This window comes from Salmo trutta, chromosome 19 (assembly GCF_901001165.1).
Source record: "Salmo trutta chromosome 19, fSalTru1.1, whole genome shotgun sequence".
Taxonomy (NCBI): domain Eukaryota; kingdom Metazoa; phylum Chordata; class Actinopteri; order Salmoniformes; family Salmonidae; genus Salmo; species Salmo trutta.
In genome coordinates this window covers 25,194,355-25,218,652 of record NC_042975.1, presented here as the reverse complement: position 1 = coordinate 25,218,652, position 24,298 = coordinate 25,194,355, and the positions used below count along the sequence as shown (strand labels likewise).

General features: G+C 41.5%; 2 protein-coding genes across 2 annotated transcripts in view; both read right to left on the bottom strand.

The window, feature by feature from the left end:
* Window positions 1-260: 260 nt before the first annotated feature.
* On the bottom strand, window positions 261-4,084 carry LOC115154199 (uncharacterized protein C11orf87 homolog). The gene is made up of 2 exons (XM_029700195.1): window positions 2,601-4,084; window positions 261-2,083 (listed from the first exon to the last, which is right to left on the bottom strand). Exon 2 carries the CDS (start codon window positions 1,976-1,978, stop codon window positions 1,493-1,495), a length of 486 nt encoding a protein of 161 aa, XP_029556055.1. The 5' UTR covers window positions 1,979-2,083; window positions 2,601-4,084; the 3' UTR covers window positions 261-1,492.
* An 11,395-nt stretch (window positions 4,085-15,479) lies between these two features.
* LOC115154198 (probable ATP-dependent RNA helicase DDX10) overlaps window positions 15,480-24,298 on the bottom strand; it is a 65,435-nt gene continuing 56,616 nt past the window's right edge. Inside the window, exon 5 of the mRNA XM_029700194.1 lies at window positions 15,480-15,793. Within this exon, the coding sequence (XP_029556054.1) occupies window positions 15,631-15,793 (163 nt within the window). The 3' untranslated portion in view covers window positions 15,480-15,630. The remainder of the gene's footprint in view (window positions 15,794-24,298) is intronic.

The window sequence follows — 24,298 nt, the reverse complement described above, 5'->3', positions numbered from 1 at the left end:
ACATTTGGTAGCCTACTGTCTGATTAGAAAGGGCCTGTCTCCAAGACCCATTCAACATTTCTATGCTTCTGTTCTGGAGGCATCTCCCTGAATGATTGTATTAAACTCTATTGATCTTTGATTGGTATTATCAATGACTGCTCTCCTTTTTGTTCACCTGGAAATGTTTTGTTACGACAGTATTCTGTTTGACGTAATGTGGCTCAAGGTAGAAAAGGAGACAAAATGTGACTTTCATGACAAAGAAAATAAGCATGAAGAAATATTTATGATGCCCCATTTATTACATTTCAGAGGGTACATTATAAATACTGGACTGCTATAGGCTATTAGGACTCACAGCTATCTGGCACATGAAAGTCAATTAAATCTGGAATAGTGCATTATTACAAACCAAACGCATTGTGCCCTACAAGAAGTCACACATGCTAGAACCTACAGTCATCTTAAAGACATTAAAGAAAAGATTGATGTCCTTTATATCAACAACCAATAAAAATGCATAATTTTAATTAAACTATGTATCTCTGAAAATAATTATTTGAGGCCATTTCTAAATACAGTCTGCACTGCCTAACCGCAACAAATGGCAACTTAAACTGCTTGCCACACTTTTAACAAAGCCAAAAGCCCGAAGTAGGTTTGTGAGACCTTGTCAAACATGACATAAAAGCTTTATTTGATAGCTCCTGCAAAACGTTGTGAAAGGGTGCCAAAGCACATGCCAAGAGAGTCTGGTTCCTCTTAAGGTATCTTCCTACATCTACTTGCTCTTCGTTTGAAAGTGTTGTACAAATAAAATAAAATGGATTGAGACTAAGAGGAATGCATGGTCGCCAGAGCATATTACATAAAATGTGATATGTCACCTATTTCAAGCCTGCCAATATAGCAACTGAATGATTTATAAAGTGAAGCTTGTTCTGTGGAACTGGTTTTAAGAAGTTTGAGTCAACTTTTGGGGCAATATTTCTTTAGGTAAAAATCTAATTCCACCATTTGCAAGTCCAGTAGTAGAAATAGTCGCAGAAATAAATACTTTAGAATACTTGGACAACTAGTAATTTACATCTACACAACGAAATTGTGCTAGGGGCACATGAATGTATCTACATTTCAGCACCATGGACAGCGCTCTTTCTAGTGGGCCTGGGATTTCATAACCACGGACAGCGCTCTCTCTTGTGGCCTGTCTTCAATTTACAATACTCTACCAAATGGTCCTTTGCTGAAATTATTCCACAAATGTATTCCAATATACTGACGAACTCTACTTTTATACACGATTTACAAACGTGGCACATATCAATCCACTCGGTGTGATTTATGATGAAAATGGCAAACATAGTTCCTTGAGGTCATATTGTTTGTTTTTGTGCCATATTGCTTTTCCCAGTTAATCCCAAATTGATGTTTTTTTGTCAGTTACACCTGAACTATAACGTGGATGTTGTTAATTTACAAAGTCCCAACACTTTCAATTGCAGCGTTATCAAGACAAGACGACCATTTCCAGCACTTGTCCGTCTCCTTGCTCAATGTGTGCCATATCCAATTCTGACGCATTATTTGTAATGGGTAAGGTACCGACGTCCCCCTGAATGTGACAACTGGTATTTTGGACAGCGGAGTGTGGCCGGTGTTCGCCATCTCGAGGTGATGGTCGGACAATAATGCATGGTCTCGTAGGCTCTCTCTTCGCCTTGGTGGACGGGCTGCGGTTGTCACGCTCGTATTCCTCCTGGGCACGTTGGATCTTCCTCTTCTTCATTCTCCTCTTGTTAAAGTGAAATGCTGCCAGGGAAACCAATATTATCCCAATTATCATGGCCACCAGCACCATGAGCGCAAAGGTCGAGGAGAACGGTTGGAAGAAGCGGCCAATTTGGTCCATGCAGGTACCATTGGTTTGGGAAGCTCCGTTGTAGATGCATAGTGGTATGGAGAGACCCACATCCTCGGACTCCTTGTTTGTCATTTCGTTGGGCTTTGCTTTTCACTTCGGGGTAGTAATATGTCCTCTCCAACCTCAGCGCGACGAGGCAAATGGAATCAAAGGCCTTGACTGTCCCATTAGATTTACCTAAATGGAAATTAAAACCCCGTTGAGATCAGTGGCAACATGTTAAGAATACAATAAGCCAATGACATTGTGTAGCGAGACTACAGTGGTCTGCATATGCCATCAGTGTATAGGCTCACCATTCACGGCACGCCCGATTAAATTATTTAAATAATTGAGAGGACTATTAAGCGTGCGTAATTGCGCGTCAGTTTTGAGATTACAACAAATTTATGGCTCCAGAACAGAAATCATAATTATATTTGGACGCCAGAGCCATAATTTTAATCCATACAATTACAATCAGTTTACTGCAAAAGTTCCTATGTGAATAGGGAAAAGATGCACTTGAGACGTGCATCTGCAGCATCCAGGCTACTACAATTACAATGAAACGAATGTACTTACATGAAACAATACGTGGTCACTATGATTTAAGCTAGGCTAATTTCAAGAGTCAGATATGTAAGAAAACACTTGGAATATTTCAGTCTGTTCGTTTATGTTTGAGGGAAAAATAGATGTTTTAATCTCTTACCTGATGAAACTGTCTAGTCGAAGCCGTTTCAGAGTCGAGGACCGTCCGGAGTGGCGATATGGGTAGCAGAGAGAATTATCATGGATCGCAATGACGTATCACACAATGCGAAAGCTGTACTCTGTCCACACACACCCACAGTGGATGCACATCTGTGTTCCACATTCATCACTTGAGTCTACATTGCAGGCTCCTCTGTCTTCTGAAAAGCTTAGAGGAAACGTATACAGTAGAACATCAAGCGTAGCCTATACGACCTACAGATATGCGATCAATAAACTGAAAAAACGCCTTGAACCCCAACGTACATTATATTGGTCACATGCACGCACTCCAGCAAAAGCATGAAACATAGTGTGGAGCTGTTCCCACGACACCGGTGCTGAAATCATCTGCACAGCATCACGACTACAAACACTCAGTCTACCTAAGACTATCGACATTGCATTTCACTCACTTTTACTTCTCACATGGTCATATGCTTGGTCAAACCAACACAGCTTTTGACCCTGATGTATTAGGACTGCCATGGTGATGCAGGTTGTCTAAAAGGAAAGCTGGTGTCAAAAGGAATTGATAGAGATTACTGGCATTCATACTGAGGGGGAGAGCAGAAATAACTATAAATCAATCACTTCACATAAATAAACTTGAAGTATCACTGGACTGTATTTGTAGTAGACTAAAGCAGCATTTCCTTGTCAAGAGAGGCTAGTGGGCCCAATTTTACACAACAAGTTACATTAGTAGGGTAGGCCTAAGTGGCCCATTGTAAAAAATAAAATAAAAATGCTTGACTTGGCCAACAGCAAAGGAAGATCTTAGAGATGCCAATGCCAGAGTTTACAGTCAGGATCTCATAAAAATGGTTTGGGTATACTGAAGGGGAGCTGGTAAATCAAATTATGCCATTTCCTGTGGTAAAGGATAAATACATGCAACATGATCTCACAAACTCACTGTAAAACTGATGTTTAGCCAAAAGATGCAAACATCACACTGCGAGGCTGCAGCAAGACATAATGTAAGCTACATTTTTTCAAATGTGCAACCAGGTTGCCCAAATTCCCGACCAATATGCAGGGCTCATTCGCTCCTGAAAATTATGACATTACCCTTGTCCAAATTATGACTTTGAGGATGCAAGAACCTTGAGGGCCATACATTAGAAAAAGTTGAAGTTTAACCTTGACCTCTGTCTCTTAAAATCGTTGACGTAGTTGCACGTGGTCAAACACTGTTAGCTGTTCCCATCAGATAACCTGACAGACTTAGCCCTGTGCTAACCAGCGAGCTTGGCGGGATTATATGTGGTTGAAATACCTTATTAGCCAATTAAAATCGTTGCTGTAGTTGGACGTAATCCAACACTTGTTCATGAAAGCGCACTTAACAGCAGTCCAATGGCAAGTTCTGAAAATCAAAGCACTAGATCACATGCATTTTTACTCTCTGTTCCGGACGTCCTAGATGACCAATTCTCATAGCTTTTAGCCGTACCCTTATCCTACTCCTCCTCTTTTCCTCTGGGGATGTAGAGGTGAAACCAGGCCCTGCAGTGCCTAGCTCCACTCCTATTCCCCAGGCGCTCTCTTTTGATGACTTCTGTAACCGTAATAGCCTTGGTTTCATGCATGTTAACATTAGAAGCCTCCTCCCTAAGTTTGTTTTATTCACTGCTTTAGCACAATCTGCCAACCCGGATGTTCTAGCCGTGTCTGAATCCTGGCTTAGGAAGACCACCAAAAACTCTGAAATCTCCATCCCTAACTACAACATTGTCAGACAAGATAGAACAGCCAAAGGGGGCGGTGTTGCAATCTACTGCAGAGATAGCCTGCAGAGTTCTGTCCTACTATCCAGGTCTGTACCCAAACAATTTGAACTTCTACTTTTAAAAATCCACCTCTCTAAAAACAAGTCTCTCACCGTTGCCGCCTGCTATAGACCACCCTCTGCCCCCAGCTGTGCTCTGGACACCATATGTGAACTGATTGCCCCCCATCTATCTTCAGAGCTCGTGCTGCTAGGTGACCTAAACTGGGACATGCTTAACACCCCAGCCATCCTACAATCTAAGCTTGATGCCCTCAATCTCACACAAAATATGAATGAACCTACTAGGTACCACCCCAAAGCCGTAAACATGGACACCCTCATAGATATCATCCTAACCAACTCGCCCTCTAAATACACCTCTGCTGTTTTCAACCAAGATCTCAGTGATCACTGCCTCATTGCCTGCATCCGTAATGGGTCAGCGGTCAAACGACCTCCACTCATCACTGTCAAACACTCCTTGAAACACTTCAGCGAGCAGGCCTTTCTAATCGACCTGGCCCGTGTATCCTGGAAGCATATTGACCTTATCCCTTCAGTAGAGGGTGCCTGGTTATTTGTTTTAAATGCCTTCCTCACCATCTTAAATAAGCATGCCCCATTCAAGAAATTTAGAACAAGGAACAGATATAGCCCTTGGTTCTCTCCAGACCTGACTGCCCTTAACCAACACAAAAACATCATGTGGCGTTCTGCATTAGCATCGAACAGCCCCTGTGATATGCAACTTTTCAGGGAAGTTAGAAACCAATATAGACACACTGTTAGAAAAGCCAAGGCTAGCTTTTTCAAGCAGAAATTTGCTTCCTGCAACACAAACTCAAAAAAGTTCTGGGACACTGTAAAGTCCTTGGAGAATAAGAGCACCTCCTTCCAGCTGCCCACTGCACTGAGGATAGGAAACTCTGTCACCACCGATAAATCCACTACAATTGAGAATTTCAATAAGCATTTTTATACGGCTGGCCATGCTTTCCACCTGGCTACCCCTACTCCGGTCAACAGCACTGCACCCCCCACAGCAACTCGCCCAAGCCTTCCCCAATTCTCCTTCTCCCAAATCCAGTCAGCTGATGTTCTGAAAGAGCGGCAAAATCTGGACCCCTACAAATCAGCTGGGCTAGACAATCTGGACCCTTTCTTTCTAAAATGATCTGCCGAAATTGTTGCAACCCCTATTACTAGCCTGTTCAACCTCTCTTTTGTGTCGTCTGAGATTCCCAAAGATTGGAAAGCAGCTGCGGTCATCCCCCTCTTCAAAGAGGGGGACACTCTTGACCCAAACTGCTACAGACCTATATCTATCCTACCCTGCCTTTCTAAAGTCTTCGAAAGCCAAGTCAACAAACAGATTACCAACTATTTTGAATCCCACCGCACCTTCTCCGCTATGCAACCTCGTTTCAGAGCTGGTCATGGGTGCACCTCAGCCACGCTCAAGGTCCTAAACGATATCTTAACCGACATCGATAAGAAACAATACTGTGCTGCTGTATTCATTGACCTGACCAAGGCTTTCGACTCTGTCAATCACCACATCCTCATCGGCAGACTCAATAGCCTTGGTTTCTCAAATGATTGCCTCGTCTGGTTCACCAACTACTTCTCAATTCTTGGGCTGACTCTGTATACATCAATGATGTCGCTCTTGCTGCTGGTGAGTCTCTGATCCACCTCTACGCAGACGTCACCATTCTGTATACTTCTGGCCCTTCTTTGGACACTGTGTTAACTACCCTCCAGAAGAGCTTCAATGCCATACAACTCTCCTTCCGTGGCCTCCAACTGCTGTTAAATACAAGTAAAACTAAATGCATGCTCTTCAACTGATCGCTGCCTGCACCTGCCCGCCCGTCCAGCATCACTACTCTGGACGGTTCTGACTTAGAATATGTGGACAACTACAAATACCTAGGTGTCTGGTTAGACCTGTAAACTCTCCTTCCAGACTCACATCAAACATCTCCAATCCAAAGTTAAATCTAGAATTGGCTTCCTATTTCGCAACAAAGCATCTTTCACTCATGCTGTCAAACATACCTTCGTAAAACTGACCATCCTACCGATCCTCGACGTCATTTACAAAATAGCCTCCAATACCCTACTCAATAAATTGGATGCAGTCTATCACAGTGCCATCCGTTTTGTCACCAAAGCCCCATATACTACCCACCACTGCGACCTGTACGCTCTTGTTGGCTGGCCCTCGCTTCATACTCGTCGCCAAATCTACTGGCTCCAGGTCATCTACAAGACCCTGCTAGGTAAAGTTCCCCCTTAGCTCGCTGGTCACCATAGCAGCACCCACCTGTAGCACGCGCTCCAGCAGGTATATCTCTCTGGTCACCCCCAAAGCCAATTCCTCATTCGGCCGCCTCTCCTTCCAGTTCTCTGCTGCCAATGACTGGAACGAACTACAAAAATCTCTAAAACTGGAAACACTTAGCTCCCTCACTAGCTTTAAGCACCAGCTGTCAGAGCAGCTCACAGATCACTGCACCTGTACATAGCCCATCTATAATTTAGCTGAAACAACTACCTCTTCCCCTACTGTATTTATTTATTTATTTTGCTCCTTTGCACCCCATTATTTCTATTTCTACTTTGCACTTTCTTCCACTGCAAATCTACCATTCCAGTGTTTTACTTCCTATATTGTATTTACTTCGCCACCATGGCCTTTTTTGCCTTTACCTCCCTTATCTCACCTCATTTGCTCACTTTGTATATAGACTTATTTTTCTACTATATTATTGACTGTATGTTTGTTTTACTCCAAGTGTAACTCTGTGTTGTTGTATGTGTCAAACTGCTTGTTTTATCTTGGCCAGGTCGCAATTGTAAATGAGAACTTGTTCTCAACTTGCCTACCTGGTTAAATAAAGGTGAAATAAATAAATAAATAAAAATTTGTCTGACAGGTCATATAGCTGGCTTCACACTGTAGAGCGCCTAGAACTCCTCGTATTTGTCGTAGATGGTGAAAGGGTTCGAATCCCACTTTAGTCCCCCCCCCCTTTGAAATGTATAATTACATTTGTGATAGTGTGTTAAGAGAAGTGCAGCCAAAACCTGGTAAAAGATTACGAATGTATTTAATGAGGAGCTTGTTGTTAGAGTCCCTCTTGCAGACCGAGACACAGGCTACTGGCACTGCTACATAAATAATCGTCCCTGCTATAGGCTATATTTACATGTACAACATTTCATATGGATTATTATAATCATCCACGGTCACATATGCATTATTTTACTGAAGCGTTGAGGAGCAGCAGTGAACAGTGTTTTCACTGTAACAAAAATGCTTGATGCACTATTGTTTTAGAGTCAACCGCTTTAGTATCACAAAGACGCAATGATTAAGATTTTACATGACAGCTATTTGAAGTCCATAAGGCTCTTTAATTATTTTTACGATGTACGACAAACTTAAAATGTTGTAGACTTCCTCTATCTTTTTTTCCATTAAATCGTGGTATTTTGTCATGTGTGAATTTGTCTAAAGTTAGTAGCCTAGTCAAGGATGCATCATCATGCAATATTGCCACTCTACACTTGAGACAGATGAGTGGAACAAAAGTAAACCTTGAATTTAGAGGTTTAAAATATCCCTCTGGTGGCCAAGTTGACCTATTTTAAGTAATGCCATGGATATAAAGTCTAAAATATTTGATTGGCTGATGCAGAATTTGTGACAGGAAAAAAATCACTGTCAGCTGGTGATGTTAGCATAGGGCTAACGTATGCCAGGTTATTTGATGGGACCAGTTACAATGTAGCGTTCTATCACCTGCAACTACATTGACGATTGTAATTGGCAGATGCACATTTTGAGAAGGTTTAATTGAATTGAATTTTTCAAATATTTGCAAGTATGGACCCCTGTGAGGGTCAGATTAGGAAAGGGAAGGTTAAAGCTGAGCTCCGCATAACATGCTGACCACACCACTTGCATTGGGTGTGCAAGCATTGCAAAATAAATGTACACAATCATGTTATTCAATCATTGCACCCACACTGCTTTCGTTTGCGTTGACGTTCGACGCGCTGCAAGTCCTGCCTCTCCCATCTCATTGGTTTTTAGGAGCATATACCCACGTGGGTGATTGGAAGATGAACTGGGGTCCACACTCCAGTCCAGTCGGTTGTGGTAATGCACCTTAAAGTTGGTTACCAACCGCCATATAAAGTCCAAAGAAGAAGAAGCCTGAAGGAGGAGATTACTAGAAACTGATTAATTGTCGGAGTAGAGGACCTTGTGCATTTCAGGTAAAATAACAACCCAATGTTTATATCGCAGGACAAATTAACTTGCAACAGCAAGCTAGCCAACTAAATTGCCATAAATGTTTAATGCTTTTTGACCTGTCCCCAAATTAATATAGTTGGTTCAGAGTTTGTTTTGATATTTCAACCTGCATGCCTTGATCATGTTTGGTGTGGGGGGACAAAATCAACATGCGCGCAATAGCAGACACACGCACGCGGTCTGGTCAGCATGTAAGGTGAAGCAGCAGCACTGATCGCCCCAGGCACATTTGTTATTGTTTTTTAAACAGAGCAGAGGAGCATCTTGCATCGTAGTAAAAAATAAATAGAACAGCAGTGTATGTACTATTGTGTGTGTGTAGCACATGGGGATGTGTGAAACTTACTCCTCATTATCTAGCTTTTGATGTGGCGCGATCGGCGGTGAGATGCTTGAGGGCGGTGGTCACGTGTGTTTGTGAAGCAGAGGTACCGCGTTGGTGCCATGTATGGGCAGAATTGGGAAGGAAGTGGTACTCGTTAAGTAAGCAGCGTGACATCTTTTACAAGTGGAAATGATGTCCGAGGGGGATTTTTTGTTTGTTTTAAGTGATGTCTTTGTTGTTGCAATATCGCAAACGGACGTTGCAGTTTCACAGCTATGGATTCCAGAAGTATAGTATAAAGCAGGATCAATGAGTTAGCCAGCTAAATATTCTGAAATAACTTATTTTTAATAAAGATAAGCTTGAAATATGCATGGTCTAATTGATTCAACAAACAAAAACACATGTTTAGCTTCCATAATAAATCAGAAAATCAGTAGTTATGTTTGGTTGTTTATCAAAGTTAGCTGGCTAACTCATTGATCCTGCTTTGTAGTATACCCCTCAGTTTCAAGATCACGGGAGAAGTTAAAATAGAAAACATCATTTTGTTCGACAGACTTTCAATTTTTTACCTCAAATCAAGGAAGTGACTGCAATCCAAAGGAAACCTTTGGCAATCCCATTTTGGGGTCAAAACCCCTGGTTGGGAACCCCAAACTAGAGGATAGTAGCAGCAAACACTCCTGAGTCAATACACACATAAATAAATTATTGTTGCATCTTGGGGCCTGGCAGAGGTTCTCTCTCCACTGTGTTCAATCGTTATCAAGGTGATCTCGTTAGACAAACAGATGGAATCATTGTTTCTCATTGCCGTGACTGATAATGACTAGGAAAATGACACACTATTTACAAAGATAGGGAGATTTTCTTTCTCCCACAAAAATGCCTGAATTGAACTCATCACTCACAGTGAAATGTGACTGATATTTGAGTCACACTGCATTACAGCAATCTTTACTCTGTTGAACACTCCCGAGGAGCCACAGAAAACATTACCATGAGATGTGGATGGAATGTCAACATACTGCACACATTCAAGATTACATACTAGACCTTATAACATCAACAAGGTAATGAGGAAAATAAAAGTCTACAAATGGAACCATCTACTCAATGCTATACTATGGCAATGGTATATAGGGGCAGGGTTATTCTCTACCCCTCTACACTATTACAAGGGCCAGTTGAGAAGCATTGGTAATACTGAGACAAAGATGTTGATAATAAGTGACCAAAGAGGAGCTTGAGGGCTATGGTCTTTTGGCCATATGAGTGGATTGGAGTGGGTCAAGCTTGTCCTCTGCGCATAAAGAAAGGAAGGAAGATAAGGATGGAAAAGGTTGGAAAAATTGGGGCGAAGTGGATGGCGAGGCGAGTGGAGGGCACACAGCACTGATGGATGACTGTGGACACAGACAGCTTAAAACTTAAGGACCTGCCTCCATCCGCCCCCATCACACACAACTTCATCAGCTCCATTTGTCACTGCCGTGAGCAGGGCCCGACTGTTTGCTGCTCCGGCTAAGTTTGATAAGGTCATTGTGGGAGAAACTCACTTTGCTGCTCCGTCTTCTGCAGTCTATATTTTCCCCCTCTCTAATTATGTAGATTTAGTTGGAAAGGACAGGCAGAGGACTCTGCGCTAAAACCCAGTAATCCAGCCTTCCCTGGATTACACACTCTCTCAAAGCACGGCAAAAGGGGGAGTCAACACCACAAAAAGGCCATCTGCTTCATTCCCAACATTGGGGACCGATTTAAAGGCCATATATTATACGAAGGGCAAAAGCCAGATACGCTTCTAATAAGTGGGTAGCATCTAAACATTACACCTTCAGTCTTTTACTGTATAAAAACCCTGACTGCATTGAAAAGGGGATTTACTGCTGTGCAACTTTCAGGTCCTAAAGAGGTATATTCAAATAAAACAACATTGTTCCACACTTGTTATAAGTAGATATTACCATACATCTTTCAATAGCTTTTCCACAAAAATGAAACAATTACAATGACAAAAGGAGGCCATTTTCAGTACTGAAGCAACAATAGAGATTTGCTGACTTTCTATTTTGAGAGTACATTACCGTAAAATAGCTGTGAAGATAATGCAGCTCCCCTGGTTAACCACTGACATGTTAAAGGGAGAGTAAGACGAGTGCTTATGGGCTTTACAGAAAGGAAAAACAAAGTACTGCAGAGGAAGGTGACCTCTCAAGCACACTAAGTGGGTTTAAAGACATCTTTCATACATAACTACTCATAGAAATAAATGAAAAACTATTGGATTTCAGGAAGTAAAATCTCTGTCCCAAATATTTTCAAGTGATCAGTTCTGTAACAGGAGGAGACAACAAATGTCAAAAACACTAAAATACACTCCGGGGTGGAAGATTATGAAAAAGCCCATCCTGGCATTCTACAGCATTCGGGATCTGCTAAATTACACTGAACAAAAATAAAAATGCAACATGTAAAGTGTTGGTCCCATGTTTCATGAGATGAAATAAAAGATCCCCCCAAAAATGTTCCATATGCACAAAAGGCTAATTAGATCATTACACAGGTGCACCTTGTGCTGGGGACAATAAAAGGCCACTCTAAAATATGCATTTGTGTCACACAACACAATGCCACAGATGTCTCAAGTTGAGGGAGCATGCAATTGGCATGCTGCCTACAGGAATGTCCACCAGAGCTGTTGCCAGAGAATTGGATGTTAATTTCTCTACCATAAGCTGCCTCCGTAATTTTAGAGAATTTGGCAGTACGTCCAACTGGTCTCACAACCGCAGACCACGTGTAACCGCCATCACGTTTCAGCATAATGCACAGCCCCATATCGCAAGGATCTGTACACAATTCCTGGAAGCTGAAAATGTCCCAGTTCTTCCATGGCCTGCATACTCACCAAACATGTCACCCATTGAGCAGCTTGGGATGCTCTGGATCAACGTGAATGACAGCGTGTTCCAGCTCCAGAAACTTCTCACAGCCATTGAAGAGGAGTGGGACAACATTCCACAGGACACAAATCAACAGTCTGATCAACTCTATACGAAGGAGACACGCTGCATGAGGCAGGTGGTAGTCACACCAGATACTGACTAGTTCTCTGATCCACGCCTCTTTCTTTAAGGTATCTGTGACCAACAGATGCATATCTGTATTCTCAGTCATGTGAAATCCATAGATTAGGACTGATTTCCTTATATGAACTGTAACTCAGTCAAGTCTTTGAATATTGTTGCATGTTGCTTTTATATATTTTTTCAGCGTAAGTTATGTCAATCACAAGGGAGTCATAGGCAAGGCCTACGGCCATGTAATCTTTGAACATGATGTGCTGGGAGCTGGAGGTCTGAATGCTGCCCCAGGCGAGCCTCAGACATGAAACCACTTCCTTCTCTGTGAAAGGCATAACAAGCTGCACCACCGATGCCAATAAAAGTAATGGAATACCTTGAAGTCCCTGTCACCAACTGTGCCCCATTATTCTGAGCAAACGCCTGGGGTATCTCTAGAGGTATTGGGACTAAGTGCACTACAGATGCTCAGATGTAAGTGTAATAGCAGAGCTATACTATTATGACATGTCACACAGAAGTCTAATTTTGTGATGTCCCACAATTTGCATTGGGTTTTGTCATACCTAGGATTACAAAATTACCGTAACTTTACCAACTTTTTTCCAGAAATCCTGGTTAGAATATTCCTGTCATCAAGAATAAGCAGGACATCTGGGAATCCTTCATCCAGGACTTCTGGAAAACCTGAGAATCTTACCAGAAAGTTAAGGGAATTTTGCAACTCTAGTCACACCTATTTTGATATTACCGTCAATGACATGGATCTTTCATTTCTATCAAGTCAAGAGGCGCTACAGCCGAGCATAAAAAAATAAATGAATAAGCCCCCCCAAAAAGTGGGAGAAAGCAATAACAGGACACAGATGGCGACTGGGACTTGAAGGTATTACATTACTGTTGTTTCTTTTGGACCAGTGATGCAGCAATTTATGCTTCACACAGAGAAGGCAGTGGTTTGAAGTAATCTGAGCCTGCACTGGCTTAAAGCCAGAGAAAGGGCAGCTTTCAAAGCTGGAACTGCAGTGAGGGGAGAGTGGGAATAGGACAAGTGGAGACAGAAAAAAAAAACATGATGAAAAAGCCAGTGAGAGCTAGAGAACAAAACCGAGAGAGGAGTAAGATGTAATGGGGGGAAACAGTGTGATGAAGAGCAACAAGATTGAAAAAGAGTACCAACAGGACAGCAAGAGAATATTTAACACAAAAAGTTAAAGGGTCAGAAAATAGAGAGTGGTTTTGGGATCTGGGACAAGCATGTCTGCATAATGTACACTGCCAGTCAAAACTTTGAAAACACCCACTCATTGCAGGGTTTTTCTTTATTTTTACTATTTTCTACATTGTAGAATAACAGTGAAAACATCAAAACTATGCAACAACACATATGGAATCATGTAGGAACCCAAAAAGTGTTCAACAAATCAACATATATTTTAGATTTCAGATTCTTCAAAGTAGCAACCCTTTGCCTTGATGACAGCTTTGCACACTCTTGGTATTCTCTCAACCAGCTTCACCTGGAAAGATTTTCCAACAGTCTTGAATGAGTTCCCATATACTCTGAGCACTGGTTGGCTGCTTTTACTTCACTCTGCGGTCCACCTCATCCCAAACCATCTCAATTGGGTTGAGGTCGGGAAATTGTGGACGCCAGGTCATTTGATGCAGCACATCATCACTTTCCTTCTTGGCCAAATAGGCCTTACACAGCCTGGAGGTGTGTTGGGTCATTGTTCTGTTAAAAAAACAAATTATAGTACCACTAAGCGCAAATCAGATAGGATGGCGTATCGCTGCTGTGGTAGCCATGCTGGTTAAGTGTGCCTTGAACTCTAAATAAATCCCCAACAGTGTCACCAGTAAAGCACCCCCACACCATCACACCTCCTCCTCCGTGCTTCATGGTGGGAACCACACATGCGGAGATCATCTGTTCACCTATTCTGCGTCGCACAAAGACATGGCGGTTGGAACCAAAAATCTCAAATTTGGACTCATTAGACCAAAGGACAGATTTCCGACCGGTCTAATGTCCATTGCTTGGGTCTCTTGGCCCAAGCATGTCTCTTTTTCTTATTGGTGTCCTTTAGTTGTGGTTTCTTTGCAGCAATTCGACCATGAAAGCCTGATTCACGCAGTCTCCTCTGAACAGTTGATGTTATGTGACTGTTAATTGAACTCTGTGAAGCATTTATTTGGGCTGCAGTTTCTGAGGCTGGTAACTCTTATGAACGTATCCTCTGCAGTAGAGGTAACTCTGGGTCTTCCTTTCCTGTTGCGGTCCTCATGAGAGCCAGTTTCATCATAGCGCTTGATGGTTTTTGCACTGCACTTGAAGAAAATGTCAAAGTTCTTGACATTTTCCAGATTGACTGAAATTCATATCTTAAAGTAATGATGGACTGTTGTTTCTCTTTGCTTATTTGAGCTGTTCTGCCATAATATGGACTTGGTCTTTTACCAAATATGGCTATCTTCTGTATACCACCCCTACCTTGTCACAACACAACTGATTAGCTCAAATGCATTAAAGAAAGAAATTCACTAATTAACATGGCACACCTGTTAATAGAAATGCATTACAGGTGACTACCTTATGAAGCTGGTTGAGAGAATGCCAAGTGTGCAAAGCTGTCAAGACAAAGGGTGGCTACTTTGAAGAATGTCAAATATATTTTGATTTGTTTAACACTTTTTTGGTTACTACATGATTCCATATGTGTTATTTCATAGTTTTGATGTCTTCACTATTATTCTACAATGTAGAAAATAGTACAAATAAATAAAAACCCTGGCATGAGCTGGTGTGTTCAAACTTTTGACTTGTACTGTACATCTGCCAGCCTGTCAGTCCCCCCTTGTAGTGTGTGGAGCAGATCTCTGGTGAGACCACAGGGGGTAGAAGGAATTATACATTAATTTCCTTCTAGAATGTGTCATTTACATCGGTGAAAAGAAAAACCTGAAAGTGGGCTTCATGCTTTAACCAAGTGAATGGTGGCCCCTGCATCGAGCTAGAATCACATCATTCCAGTCAAGGTGCAGCATGTTCCATGCCATTATATTACAATAGTCATCACTTGGAACGAGATGCAGAGAAACACGTACGCCAAGGAAATGGCTGTGTGATATTACTTTGTCATAAAATGGATGGGTACTTGAAAGGTTATTTTAGAACAAAGAGAAACACTTGAGAAGAAAAGTAAAACAGTATGTGGATAGGTACTAACTAAAGCACTTATCAAATGTTTTCCATGTTAAATTGGATTTTTTTTGCAAACAAGCACAGGTAACTACAGTAAAACAATCACATGTAAGAGTAAATTGTATGTTTTATTTGACAGTTTGGGAAATCGCTAATGTTCCCAAAATAGTCGGGAACATGACAAGACATTGAAGAGGATCCTCCATAACACAGAGTGTTCGGTAAATGTCCTCTCTTTCGCGAGCCCTTGCGCCGGTTCCCTAGCAGATGCAGGACCAGCTCTTCGTCCTCAGCCAGAGAGAGGCCAGTGTCCAGGGGCTTGGCAGCTGCCTTGGTCTCTTCCTGCTCCCCTCTGCCTCTTCTTCCTCACCAGAGTCATCGCTGCAGTCACTGAGGCTGCGCTTCCTCATCCCAGCAGCAGGGCTTTAAACAAAGAGGAGGAGAAAGGTTTCAACCATCAGTTTAGCTCACATCAATGGGAGTGCACTTTATATTGAGGGTCGGTCTATGGAGATGGGCTTTGAAAGAAAGGTGTTATGAGACATACTGTGGTTCATGGGGATCTGCGTAAGACAGAGGTAGAGGATTGCAACCCTGGGAGGTACCTTCACTAAAATTCTTCCAATGTTGCTAGCTATTTGATTGCATGAGGCTGCTCAAGATTCTTTGTAATTGAGAGGGATGGAAAGAGGCACACGTCTCATATCCATCTGATAGGGGAGATAGCTGGCTCTCTTTATTCAAAGGTGTGAGATGGCTTGGAAATAAGCAGTTCTAAAGAGATCTCCAGGACTCTGTCGGGATGATCAAACACCAGAAATGGCATAATGGGATTAATTGAACAAATGAGCCGAAAAAAAAGGTCTAAAACTTGGGGAACACAACTTAACTTTGATTAAGTCAATTGGTGTGGATCAAGGGAGTGGGGAATGCTTTATCATGTGAACAGGAAGCAGAGTGAAACACAGTTATTGCTGATAGAGCCGTCTCTCCTATTATCTGCACCTCTGATTCTTGACACTCCACAGCTCAGGGGCTGGGTGGTGAGCATTAGGAATACAAAATGCTACCATGCATGCAGAACCCCATTGGGGGTCAATTCATTAGGGCACACTGTAGGAAAACGGTTCGCAACAGAAATATAAAACAAGCATTTTTTTGTTGGATGTACCTTCTCGTTTCGCCTGTTTCTTCCAATTAATGTATAATGCGTTACTTTTAAAGTAACCTTGCCAACCACAAACATGCAGGCAAGTGCATTTTCTTGACACAGTCTTTCCGCTAGCCATAAAGAGGAGTAATTTCACCCAAAGTAAAAAGGAAGGGGAAAACCAGTGGTACATTTGTCTTGCTTTGCTGTTTGTTAATGCTGACAGGGTGGTTCTCTCTAACCTTAGCCCCTGGTAAACACAACCTGAGCCCAAATTAAGAACTTAGTTTGTAGAAAATCTGTTTTCCTGTAGACTCAATTGAATTCCAAAGGCCAGCAGGTCTCATATAGTGAAAACATGAGAATATGGGGAATGGTCCCACCTGATCAGAGCAAGTTGTTTGCAATTTTAATCTATACTAAACAAAAATATAAAACGCAACATAAAACATTTCAACAACTTTGCTGAGTTACAGTTCATATAAGATAAATCAGTCAATTTAAATCAATTCATTAGGCCCTAATCTATGGATTTCACATGATTGGGCAGGGGCGCAGCCATGGGTGGGCCTGGGAGGGCATATGCCCAGCCAATAATAATGAGTTTTCCCCCACAAAAGGGCTTTAGAGACAGAAATACTCCTCTGTGCCCCCGACCCTGACGATCCCGCTGGTGAAGAAGCCGGATGTGGAGGTCCTATGCTGGTGTGGTTACACGTGGTCTGCGGTTGTGAGGCCGGTTGGATGTACTGACAAATGTACTCTATGAAACGACGTTGGACACAGCTTATGGTAGAGAAATTAACATACAATTCTCTGGAAACAGCTCTGGTGGACATTCTTGTTGTCAGCATGCCATTTGCACACTCCCTCTAAACTTGAGAAATCTATGGCCTTAATGTCCCCAGCATAAGGTGCACCTGTGTAATTATCATGCTGTTTAATCAGCTTCTTGATATACCATACCTGTCAAGTGGATAGATCATCTTGGCAAAGGATAAAATGTTAGCTAACAAAATTTGAGAGAAATAAGCTTTTATTTCAGCTCATGAAACACGGGACCAGCACTTTGCATGTTGCGTTTGTTCAGTATAAAATAGCTAAAAGAGCAGCAACAATAGACTTCAAAGATCAAACCTCTGACTCATTCTTCTGGCAAGTTTTGAATTTACCCCTTAACTGACCCCTGTGCCTCTGTATCATGCTCTTATCGTAAGTGTTTTTCCTGTAGACTCAATTGAATTCCAAAGGCCAGCAGGTCTCATATAGTAGTGTTTTTAATACACTCCTGGGCGCCATCACACACCAGCCAAGCTGTGTCTTCTGAGAACAAGAACCTGACCAGGGGAAAATATCATACCCTATACAGCTACATGTCTATGATGGAATAATTGTTAGTGTATCTTAAATAAATAAATCTTTACAGAAGTCCCGAAGGTAAGGAAAGCTCAGAATATCCTGTACAAGCCGGCTGGTTGTAAATGTTGTTTTATGCATGACTGCAGTCATCTGCATTTCTGCATGGATTGTTTAGTTAAATCCAGGAGTTGGAACCAAAATTATTTTCCAATCATTTCGTTCAGAACCACAATTATTTTCATTCCATTCCACTGTTCCGACCTGTATAATAAAGTTCTGAACCGGTTAAAACCAGAAAAAGTACTGGTTTATATTGTTCCTTTCTATTCCTTTTTTAACTTGTTAAGTCAACAGTTTTTACAATTAGCTCATTTAGCTTATTAAATGAATCCACCAGTCAACGCAGATTGAGCAGCTTTCTATGGACTAGGCAAGCTATTTGTTTACATGCTTGATGGACAAGTGTAGGGTGTGAGATGGGGGTGGACATGGAGGCTTGGCTTAAAGCGCTGAACACCATGATATGACATGCATTATAAAGTGTTCAGGATATTAGTAGGCATATAATTACTTCACTGAACTGCATTATTATATGCTAGCTAGATAACTACACTGAACAAAAATATAAACCATTTCAAAGATCTTACTGAGTTACAGTTCCTGTCAGGAAATCAGTCAATTTAAATAAATTCATCAGGCCCTAATCTATGGATTTCACGTGGCTGGGAATACAGATATGCATCTGTTGGTCATAGATAACTTTTAAAAAACAAATCGGGGCGTGGATCAGAAAACCAGTCAGTATTTGGTGTGACCACCATTTGCCTCATGCAGCGAGACATCTCCTTTGCATTGAGTTGATCAGGCTGTTGATTGTGGCCTGTGGAATGTTGTCCAGCTCTTCTTCAATGGCTGTGCTTAGTTCCTGGATATTGTCGGGAACCGGAACACACCGTTGTACACGTCCAGAGCATCCCACACATGCTCAATGGGTGAAATGTCAAGTGAGTATGCAGGCCATGGAAGAACTGGAACATTTTCAGCTTCCAGGAATTGTGTACAGATCCTTGCGACATGGGGGTATGTTATCATGCTTGGAACATGAGGTGATGGCGGCGAATGAATTGCACAATAAATGGGCCTTAGGATCTTGTTACGGTATCTCTGTGCATTCAAATTGCCATCCATAAAATGTAATTGTGTTCATTGTCTGTAGCTTATGCCTGCCCATACCATAACCCCACCTCCCCATGAGGCACTCTGTTCACAACGTTGACATGAGCAAACTGCTCAACCACACAATGCTGTACACGCGTCTGCCATCTACCACATTTTGTTCCCTGCACAAGATGCACCTGTGTAATGATCATGCTGTTTAATAAGCTTCTTGATATGCCACACCTGTCAGGTGGCTGGATTATCTCAGCAAAGAAGTAATGCTCACTAACAGGGATGTAAAAAAAATTGAGAACAACATTTTAGAGAAAAAAGATTTGAGAGGAAGGAACATTTTGGGAATCTTTCATTTGAGCTCATGAAACATGTGACCAACACTTTACATGTTGCTTTTATATTTTTGTTCAGTGTAGCTACGGAGGAGCGGCTAATATAGAGTAAATTTAAACATCCGAGAGTTGGCTCAACGCTGAGGCTAGCTCAACGCCCTGGACCAGAGCTTGCTAACAAGCTTGTGTGTGGAGTGGCACCAGACTTCAAAACATATCTTAACTTTTTGTTATTAATAAATCCAATGTGAAACATACAATAATAACTATAGTATCCTTAACAACCCTAGAAAACTAGATGGCAGGACGACACTGGAAGGAGAAATTTGAGTGACAGTGCCTTACATAGGCACTTTGATGGCCTCGGAACATAAAAGGACATTATTAACCATGCATTTAAAATAATGGTTCTGGTTAAATCATCAACACTTAAGCCGTGTTCACATTGGCAGTTTGAAGTGACTCATACCATTTTTTTTGCATATCTTATTCAAATATCTTATTTGTCCTGCAGTCTGAACAGCCAAAAAGCACATGGAATCAGATATTTCAACACACATTTCAAACCACCTTCGTAGCTATTCTGTTGACAGTTTGACAAGAACATGTGGTAGCTAATTAGATAGTTAATTTTTTACAAACAAATGAGTGAATGTGCTAGAAAGCTAAACAGCTACCCAGCTAGCTAGTTGACTGCCTTGGCTAGCCAAAAAGGACTTGTTTTGAAAGTTGGATCATCATATCCTTTGAGGCTTAAAGAAAAAGTGTTCTTACACTATGATTTTAAACATTGAGAAACGTACAGGCATTGTCGTCACCTTCGTTTGCTACATAAACTACTGAGTGATGGGAAGCACGAGCACACCACCACCAATCAGCCTACACCATTGTGCACACACCCGCCGTTACTATGACAACTAGCATAGCCATGTCAACAAATGACTGCTGTCTGAACACACACAAATATGATTTGGTCACTTGTAACTTGCTGTTTGGACCGTCAGTACTCCAAAACAGATTTGTCTTGCAGTGTGAACAAGGCTTAAGTCTGTTGAATCATTTAATGCTTTTCTCCAGTGGATGCACACAGAACTGTATATGGTGGTAAATAATGTATAGACTGGAATGGGGTTAACAACTGATAAGAGGGAATGTTTCATATGTTATGGTCCTCACGTCAGTCATGGCTTAAGTTGTGTTGCAAACATAATTTATTCCGATCAGGTGGGACGATTCCCCAACATCTAATGTTCTTACTATCTGCACCAAACAGATTTTCTACAAAATAAGTTTTTAATTTGGGCTCAGGTTGTGTTGTTCATCATGGACTAAGGTTAGAGAAAACCACCCTGTCAGCATTAACAAACAGCAAAGCAAGACAAATGCACCACTGGTTTTCCCCTTCCTTTTTACTTTGGGTGAAATTACTCCTCTTTCTTGTTAGTAGAAAGACTGTCAAGAGAATTCACTTGTCTATATGTTTGTGGTTGGCAAGGTTACTGTTAAAAGTAACTCGCCTTACCTTATATCCTCACAGCTTATCAGCTTATACTCCAGAGTTTTATGTTTTCTGTATTTATATTGTATATTCCGTATGTTTCTGTATTCTGTTTGTACATTGTCTATCGATGGCAGCAACTATTCACCAAGTCAAATTCCGGGTATGTGTATTGGTTGGTTTATTCGGATCCCCAGTAGCTTTTGCCAAAGCAGCAGCTATTCTTCGTGGGGTCCACACAAAAACAAGGCAAGTAACAAAACACAGATACACAGATACACAGACACACAAATCTAAAATACTACGGTGCCCTCCTGAATTATTGATCCTGTTCATTGCTGTTTATCAGCTATATCTTACACTCAAAATATCATATGAATCTAACCTTTGAGTTAAAACATTTAAGAAAGAAATGGTCATCAAGAAATAATTATACTTAACAAAAATATAAACGCTACATGTAAAGTGTTCGGTTGCAATAAAAGATCCCAGAAATGTTCCACAAGCGCAAAAAGCTTTTTCTCTCCAATTTTGAGCACAAATTTGTTCACATCCCTGTTTGTGAGCATTTCTCATTTGCCACGATCCATCCACCTGACAAGTGTGGCATATCAAGAAGCTGATTAAACAGCATGATAATTACACAGGTCCACCTTGTGCTGGGGTCAATAAAATGGCACCAAAATGAGCAGCTGTCACAACACAATGCCACATATGTCCACATTTTTGAAAGAGCGTGCAATCAGCCCCCTTTTTTTATGAGCGAACTACATGACATTTAGTGTGAAGTCACCCAGGTACATTTGGGCAAATCGTGAAGGAGACATTTGCATTCATACTACATTTTTTCTGCAAGAATATCGTCAAATCTGTATACTTGGACTTTGATTTAGCTTTTCCAGTATAAGTAGCCATATTATAAGTTCAACATTTGCAAAACAACCAGTTTTCATAACTTCATAACTCTGAATATTCTTATAATTCTTGTCCAAACGGAAAAGGCATGCTGTCGTACAAGGTTAGTAGCTACATTTTCCGACAGATACAAGGTTTCCGGATACTCCCATAAAGCCCAGCTCATTGGCTATCTAGCTAGCTTTGTTTGACCCCAATTGGTGCTTATATGACAAAGTTAGAGTCGTTCAAGTGAAGAGCGTCCGCGTCATCGGCGTGCCATGAAGGCGTCGCTCTCTGACCAAATATGGTGTCCTATAGGATATACTACACCCCTAATGATATAGTGAAGTCTCGTTACGTTCTAGGATCTCTGAGGAATACATACTAACGTGATTTGACTGGTTGAAACAACGTTTAGGGTTAGATTTTCACAGATTCCTTTCTTTGCTAATTGAGCGAGTGGAAATACAAAACCGATCATGCATGCTATATGGACCTTTTTAGGATATGAAAAAGGATTTTATCTAACAAAACGACACTTCATGTTATCTCTAGGACCCTTTGGATGATAAATCAGAGCAAGATTTCAGAATGTAAGTACACATTTTACCTTCAGAGGTACATTTATCAAACCTAACGCGGTGAAAAATGTGTTTTGTTAAGAGCTCTCAAACAACTGCATGGCCTTTTTCCGCAGTAATAGCTACTGTAAATTGTACAGTGCAGTTATATTAACAAGAATGTAAGCTTTCAGTCGATATAAGACACTTATATGTACCGACATTGGTTGTTTCTCTAAAATCTGCGATGGTGACACAAGGCCCTGCATGAACTGTCCCGTTGACGGGTTGCCGATCCCTAAGAGGTTTTTAAGTCGTTAGCCATGACTTCCTGTTTCACTAGGGTATAAATATGAGGTGACAAACTCCCTTTGTCCTTTTCCATGTTGATGGATAACTGAGTACACACAAATAAAATAAGACAAAAGGTTGTTAGCCTTCACAAATCAGGTAATGGCTTTAAAAAGATAGCTACACTCCTGAAAATACCCATCTCCACTATTAGGGCAATAAGACATGTAAAACAACTGGAGCAGTGATGAACCTGCCTGGAAGAGGACGCAAGTGTATTTCGCCCCCACGCACAGTGAGAGGGATGGTTCAAGTGTATTTCGCCCCCACACACAGTGAGAGGGATGGTTCAAGTGTATTTCGCCCCCACGCACAGTGAGAGGGATGGTTCAAGTGTATTTCGCCCCCACGCACAGTGAGAGGGATGGTTCAAGTGTATTTCGCCCCCACGCACAGTGAGAGGGATGGTTCAAGTGTATTTCGCCCCCACGCACAGTGAGAGGGATGGTTCAAGTATATTTCGCCCCCACGCACAGTGAGAGGGATGGTTCAAGTGTATTTCGCCCCCACGCACAGTGAGAGGGATGGTTCGAGTATATTTCGCCCCCACGCACAGTGAGAGGGATGGTTCAAGTGGCAAAATAAATCTCCAAGAATCACAGTTGGAGAATTGCAATAGTTGGTTACATCTGGTCTCCAAAACTACAATAACACCACCTCCATGCCAAAAAGTTATTTGGAAGGGTTGCCTGAAGAAAGCCTCTGCTGTCACCAAACCACAAACGTAAGCGCCTGGAGTTTGCTAAATGTCTTTGGAACTTTGATTGGAACCAGGTTGTATGGTCTGATGAGACTAAAATATAGCTTTTTAGCAAAAAACACCAGAGGTGAGTTTAGCATAAAAAGAGCCATGGTCATGCAGAAAATAACCTAATCCCCACTGTGAAGTATGGTGGTGGATCTGTAATGTTGTGGGGCTGTTTTACTAACAAAGGCCATGGAAACCTTGTTAGGATACACGGCATCAGACTCTATCTAGTGTCAGGAGATTTTAGGCCAAAACCTATGACAGTATTAAAAAAAAAAAAAAAAAATTGGACGATATGATGGTATTTAGTTTTTTAATAATACAAGTTGTAAATGTGCTTTATGAGTAATGAGTGACCCTAGGGTGGCAACACATTCATTCTAAGTGATTTTAATGGGTCCTTTCGCCACACTGTTCAATTCAACCAAAAATAATTTATCAATTTTATACATTTCTGCATTTCCTGCACTCATTTGAGAATTTCCACACTGCCACGTAGGGCTGCACGATATGGGGAAACAATCTAGGCCTTATTTTTAAACAAATGTTGCAACTGCGATTTGACATGTGATTTAGGAGCAAAACACTTGGGTGAACTGTTGGAATTAGGGATGCACAATATATCGGTGAACATACTGGAATCGGCCAATATTAGCTAAAAATGCCAACATGGGTATTGGACCGATGTCTAGTTTAATACCGATGTCAAAGCTGACATGCATACCTATATAAACGTAATGACGCCACGTAAAATGTTGCGCAACACAGCATTCCTAGCCCACAATGTCTGCTGTGTGGATCGAGCAGTCAACAAGTCGATCAGTCATTTGAAAGAGTAAGAACATTTCAGCGAGACAACT

Excerpts from the sequence above, each read along its gene's own strand:
- LOC115154199 (XM_029700195.1), bottom strand. The coding sequence starts at position 1,978 with ATGACAAACAAGGAGTCCGAGGATGTGGGTCTCTCCATACCACTATGC.